This window comes from Triticum dicoccoides, chromosome 3A, assembly GCF_002162155.2.
Source record: "Triticum dicoccoides isolate Atlit2015 ecotype Zavitan chromosome 3A, WEW_v2.0, whole genome shotgun sequence".
Lineage (NCBI taxonomy): Eukaryota > Viridiplantae > Streptophyta > Magnoliopsida > Poales > Poaceae > Triticum > Triticum dicoccoides.
Window position 1 is genome coordinate 460,005,936 of NC_041384.1, and position 5,799 is coordinate 460,011,734.

General features: G+C 48.4%; 1 protein-coding gene across 1 annotated transcript; it reads left to right on the plus strand.

Moving 5' to 3' along the window:
- Positions 1–606: 606 nt before the first annotated feature.
- Positions 607–5,398, plus strand: LOC119268556 (CASP-like protein 4A3). The gene is made up of 3 exons (XM_037550213.1): positions 607–1,749; positions 1,851–1,986; positions 4,951–5,398. The coding sequence occupies exons 1-3, from the start codon at positions 689–691 to the stop codon at positions 5,140–5,142; spliced, it is 1,389 nt and encodes a 462-aa protein (XP_037406110.1). The 5' UTR covers positions 607–688; the 3' UTR covers positions 5,143–5,398.
- The last annotated feature ends 401 nt before the right edge of the window (positions 5,399–5,799 follow it).

Genomic DNA, 5,799 nt, shown 5'->3' on the forward strand with positions numbered 1-5,799 from the left:
TAAAAAATATCAAAAAAATTCTGAAATTTAGGGATATCAAACCTGAGTTCTCAGTCTACTTCCGTATAAAATTTCATGTAAAAATACTACTCCCTCCGTTCCTAAATGTAAGTTTTTGTAAAGATTTCATTATGGACAATATACGAATGTATCTAGATGCATTTTAGAGTATAGATTTACTCATTTTGCTCCGTATGTGGTCCATAGTGGAATCTCTTTAAAGATTTATATTTAGGAAAAGAGGGAGTAGAAAACATATCCGTGGTGAAGAAAATACTGTCCGAACAAAAATCTGTTCAAACAGTATTTTTTATACCTAGGAAATTTTGTCTTTTTCCGTCACGAATACGTTCCTGATAACTTTTCACGAAATTTCACGAGTAGATTGAAAACCCAGGTTTGTTATCACGGAATCTCAGTTTTTTTTTCAAATTTCTTGGTATTTTAAAATTTTAATGTTTGTATAGGGTTAACATCCGCTTCCGTACGTACACTGCGATTTTGCGAATTCTCAGTCAGCTTCGCACCATATGCGTTTTACTTGATCAAAATAATTTCGGAATTCCTGGACCGCTCGTGCCCTTCAACCTGGTGTTGAGTCGCTCTTCAGTCGCCTGCGCCACACTCCCATTGGAGCACGAGACCACACTGGCACACATCCCACAGCCACCAGGAGCCGGCCGCCACCATGGAAAAAACCAGCAGCTCCTCCATGGCCTCCCCAGTCCGCTCACCGCCACCGGAGCCGGCCGCGGAGGCACAACCACCTCCTCCTTCTTCGCCCCCATCACAGCTTCCGGCTACCGACCCCTTTCGCCTCTCGCCGGATAACCCAACCCCAACTCATCCCCTTCCTGCTGCACCTACAACTACTGCTCCGGCGCCATCTACCGGCCCCTCTCGCCTCTCGCCGGATAACCCAACCCCAGCTCCTCCCCTTCCTGCTGCACCTACAACTACTGCTCCGGCGCCATCTACCGACCCCTTTCGCCTCTCGCCGGACAATCCAACCCCAGCTCCTCCCCTTCCTGCTGCACCAACAATTACTGCTCCGCCGCCGGATGGCGCCGGCGATTCCTCTCCACCATGTCCTCCCTCGCCTCCAAAGGCTCCAACGCATCCACCTCTTTCCACCGCCGATCCTTCTCCTCCCCTCCCTCGTGGGAACCAAACATCCGCGCCGCGGCGGACACCCCCGCCTCCTCCCGCTCGCGCTCCCGCTCCAGCAGCACCACCTCCACCAGCACCGGCGTCTCCGGAAGCTAAGCCGGTGCAGGAGGCAGATGAAGCGCCCGGCGGATCGGAGAACATGGCGCTAGCCCTTGCGCTAACCCAAAACGAAGCAGTGATGCCGCCGACGCCGCAGAAGGACGCGGTCATGGCTGAATCCCCGACCGGATCTCCGCAGAAGGAGTCGGCCCTGACCGTAGCGAAGCTCCTCTCGGCCGAGGACCCCGCGGCAACGGAGGCCAAGCCGGCCGCCGACAAGGTAGCACCTGTGGTAGTCACCGAGTCAGTCGCCGGCGGCGGCGGGGGCGGAGGTGGAGGCGGAGGCAAAGTCGGAGTGGGCTCCAAGAGATGGCTCCTTAGAGGGGTCCCAGATAGAGTACGGCTCACGGAGCTGAAGAGGGCTGAGCTAGGGTTTAGGGTTTCAGCTGCCGTGTTCTGCTTGATCTCGGTCTCCGTCATGTCGTCTGGCACTACGCCGGGCTGGGCTGGTGACTCCTTCCGCCGCTACAACGAATACAGGTTGCTCTGAATCTGGAACACAAGCTCAAAATCACCCAATTTTAGGTACAACATTTGTTACGCTTGTTCTTGGTGTAGATTGATGTGTCTGTGAAATGCAGGTACACGCTTGCTGCGAGCGTGATGGCTTTTACATACTCGGGGTTCCAATTAGTTGCAGAAGTGCACTACCTTGTCACAGGGAGGCGCATAATTGGAGGCCCCTGGGGGAACTACTTCAATCTCGCCATGGATCAGGCAAGAATGAACAAACTCCACATCTGAATGTATTATACTTAGTTTCATGGTATTTGTGAGGTCTATTTGCTTGTTTGTTTAGTGTACAGTAGCATAATGAACCGTAGCACAATGTTGCAAGTTTAGGGGCCTCATAATTTGGAAGCTGATTTTGCCAAAACTAAATTACAAAGTAAAACAAGCTGTATAATATAGCGACCATTCATTTATCTAAAATTTGTGCACTGATGCCTTAAAGCTTTATTGATGACAGTTGATCTGTAAGTCTTCCAATTTCAATCAATTGTGAATTGTCATTGTAGGAGAACCTCTTGAAAAATTGTTAGTGAAAATGATGTAGTTGTTGAGACGACAATGCCTTTGATAATCAAGTTGTTACTAATGTTATCTGTGAAGTGAGAAAGATTCATGCCTACCCGTGTCATGGGGTGGTTTTCACACTTCAACTCCTTGAAAAAAGGCAAGGGGGGCTAGTCCCTGGTTCAGCAAGTTTTTTCATTTGTTTTTGTTCACAGTAGTGCTAGAACCTTAATTTACTTTGCTTTAGGGCACCTCTAGCCGAACCCCTATCCTATAACTCCGCAAATGCCCCCCCTAACCATAACTCCTCAAACATGAGGAGTTAAAATAGTGGCCGAACCTAACCGAACCCCTATATTTAACTCCCTAATTTTTTTGGACTAATTCTTCCATCCCTTGCCACATACATTTCAAACAATTGCACGGTATGTCATCAATCATTTGAATGTTTCAAATTCACCATATGCAACTATTCAAGTACATACATGTAGTTTGTCCAATTGAAACAATTCTAATTAAAACATGCATATACTTCATCCAAAAGCCACCAAATTGATCAAGTTTGATCCAAAAAAACACAAGCATGTCGTGGACCAAGCCCTATCAAATGCATACTACATGAACTCAAGCATTTCTGTGCTCATCACCACCACGGGTGCCACCATCAACACCATGTCCACCACCATCACCACCACGGTCGACCTCCGACTGGACCAAGATCTCCCCAGAGTGAGTTCCCAATACTTCATTGCCGTTACATCCATCATGCTCGGATTCATGAACATGATAGCATGCTCTTTGGCTTTCTTTTCTTTTGCAAGCCTCTCATCCTCGACTTTGGCTTTCTTTTCTTTTGCAAGCCTCTCATCCTCGAGTGCAATCCTACGCACCTCCGCTCCCACCTTCCTTGCTTCGGCCGCCAACTTTGCTCACCATTTCTCATCCTCCATGAACTTGAGCTTGTTCCACCTCGCTGCCTTTTCTGCTTTGTGTTCGGCCGCCAAAACTTTCTTGGTCTCAATCGTATCACAAAGCTCCTCTTTGTAGGCGTCGACGCCTCCATTCTTTTTCCTCTCTTGCAATCTTTTGTCCATCGGTCCTTTTTTGAGGATTTTCATCCTCCTCGTCATTGGCTTCAACGGATATGCTAATCTGGGACCTCTTCGGTGTGGTTTCGAAGTTCCTCCGGATCCACTTCTCATTGCCAACCAGTTCCTTGTAGCAATGGTTCAATGTAAATGCCTTGCTGCCACCTTTTTTGTTGCGTTGTTTGTATAGCTCTTGGATGAGAGGCCCATAGTCTGTGATTGGCACCCCACTCGTTGGTGCATGGTTGACTTGATCAACACAACCGGACCATCGCTCGTGTTGCTCTTGGATCACACTGCACCGGTGGGAAAGTGAGCCTTGAGTGCGGAGGGAATGGACGGTCACATTGTTGCAATAGTAGTCTCCAATCCTACCCCAAAACTTCTCTTTCGTTTGATCCGTACCAACCGAGGCATCAAGGGAAACATTCATCCAAGCAAAGCACAAAGCAATGTCCTTTTCTTGGCTGTACTTTATTGTCTTGGTGCTTGATTGTGTCTCCATGGGATCATCGACCTCCTCCACTTCGGGATCATCCTCCTCCTTGCTCTTGTGTTCTTGATCATAACTCGCACCATCATAATATAGATCGTGGAGGCCGAGTATGTGTGATGCATCCAATTGGGACATGAAAGTTGCAACATCATGCTCCTCCACACTACAATCAGCAACAACAAGCACGTCACAAGATCGGCGCTGCAAAGCATTAGCAATATCCCCCGCGAAAAAGAAAAGCACATTTTTTTACCTCTTGGACATTTCGTCAAACACTTGGTGGCCATGGACCTTGGCTGCGGCTGCGATGGCTGAACGTGCCGGAGGAGGGGTGGCCAGAGAAGGGCAGTGAGTCACCGGACAGGGAGAAGGCGTCGGCGTGGACGCCTTCTTCCTTTTCTTCGTCGCCGCCTCGGTGAGGGCCTTCCGGCCGCCGTCGGCTTCCTCACCTTCTTGCCATCGACCGAAGCAACCCGCCATCGTCGCGGCCGGCGTGGCCTTGCTGCCGCGGTCTTCGTGCCGAGCCGCTTCATTGATGCGGGTGGCAGCGCGTGGGTCGGCTCAGGCGGCGTAGCACCGACGGGGTATGCGGAGGAGGCCTGCGGTTCCATTCCCATCGGAATCAGGGCTTCCGGTGGTGGAAAGAGGAGGCGCCACGGGCGGGATGGAAATTTTTGCTGAGAATTGGCTGTGGTCGCTTAAAAATGAGAGAGCTGGCAAGGTTTTGGAACTTAACTCGGTTAACTCCTCGAAAGAGAATATTTTGAGGAGTTAACCCTTTTTGAGGATCGACTAGAGATGCCCTTACTTTGTTTACTTTTACTTCCTCTCCTCTTTTGGGTCCTCGCAGGTTTCTGTTGGGCTTCATCTCTAACCTACCGTCATATAATTTAGAGTTCTAGACTTTGTTTCACGATATTTGTTGCAGTTGTTCCTAAATTTCTGTGTTTAGTCACATCTCTTAACATTCGGTTATGACTTTATGCACAAATTTGAAGTTGCAACATTAGATTATAATTAACAAATATAACTGCAAGCAAGTGACCGGGTGTGATTGAATTACTCGTGCCAATATTGCAGGTATTGGCTTACCTGCTGCTGTCAGCATCTTCAGCAGCGCTTTCTCGCAATGATGTGTGGGTGTCAAGATTTGGCGTGGATCAATTTGCCAAACTTATCAATGCCTCAGGCTCAATGGCGTTCTTAGCTTTCATTGCTCTTGGTCTGAGCTCCATCATCTCTGCTCATCGTGTATTCAGCTCAATCCCTTAAACCTGTGGTGTGCATTACTGATGTAAATATTATGCTCTAGATGTACGTTGGCATGCCGCCCGTGCCGCCCTTTTTCTCTGCAACTTATGTTCCTGGTTGTGTCGCAACCATACATTAAATTCAAGACAGACTGTTCAAACACGGGTGGATGTACAAGTATATAAGCTTACTAACTTGGGGACCTATGATTCTGTAATAAAATGTTATAGAGCCCCAGGGGATTAAAAGGCGTAATGGGTGGCCACTGCAGTGTCAATGATATGTTCCTGTATGTGGTGAAATTTTCCATTGATTCTTGTATGTGCTGAAATTGTCCATGTGATTCCTGTATGTGCGGTTTAGGCTTAGTAGAACTAAAACCGAGTACATGATGTGCGGTTTTAGTACTACTAGGTGTGAGGAGGAGGAGGTTAGCCTTGATGGCCAGGTGGTACTCTAGAAGGACATCTTTCGGTATTTGGGGTCAATGCTGCAGGAGGATGGGGGTATTGATGAAGATGTGAACCATTGAATCAAAGCCGGATGGATGAAGTGGCGTCAAGTTTCTGGCATTCTCTATGACAAGAGAGTGCCACAAAAGCTAAAAGGCAAGTTCTACAAGATGGCGATTCGACCCGCAATATTGTACGGCGCTGAGTGTTGGCCAACTAAAAGGCG

Bases quoted from the DNA above. Each gene is read 5' to 3' on its own strand.
- LOC119268556 (XM_037550213.1), top strand. From the start codon at position 689: ATGGAAAAAACCAGCAGCTCCTCCATGGCCTCCCCAGTCCGCTCACCG. The intron at 1,750-1,850 runs GTTGCTCTGAAT...TGTGAAATGCAG, and splicing joins CGCCGCTACAACGAATACAG to GTACACGCTTGCTGCGAGCG. The intron at 1,987-4,950 runs GCAAGAATGAAC...CCAATATTGCAG, and splicing joins TCAATCTCGCCATGGATCAG to GTATTGGCTTACCTGCTGCT.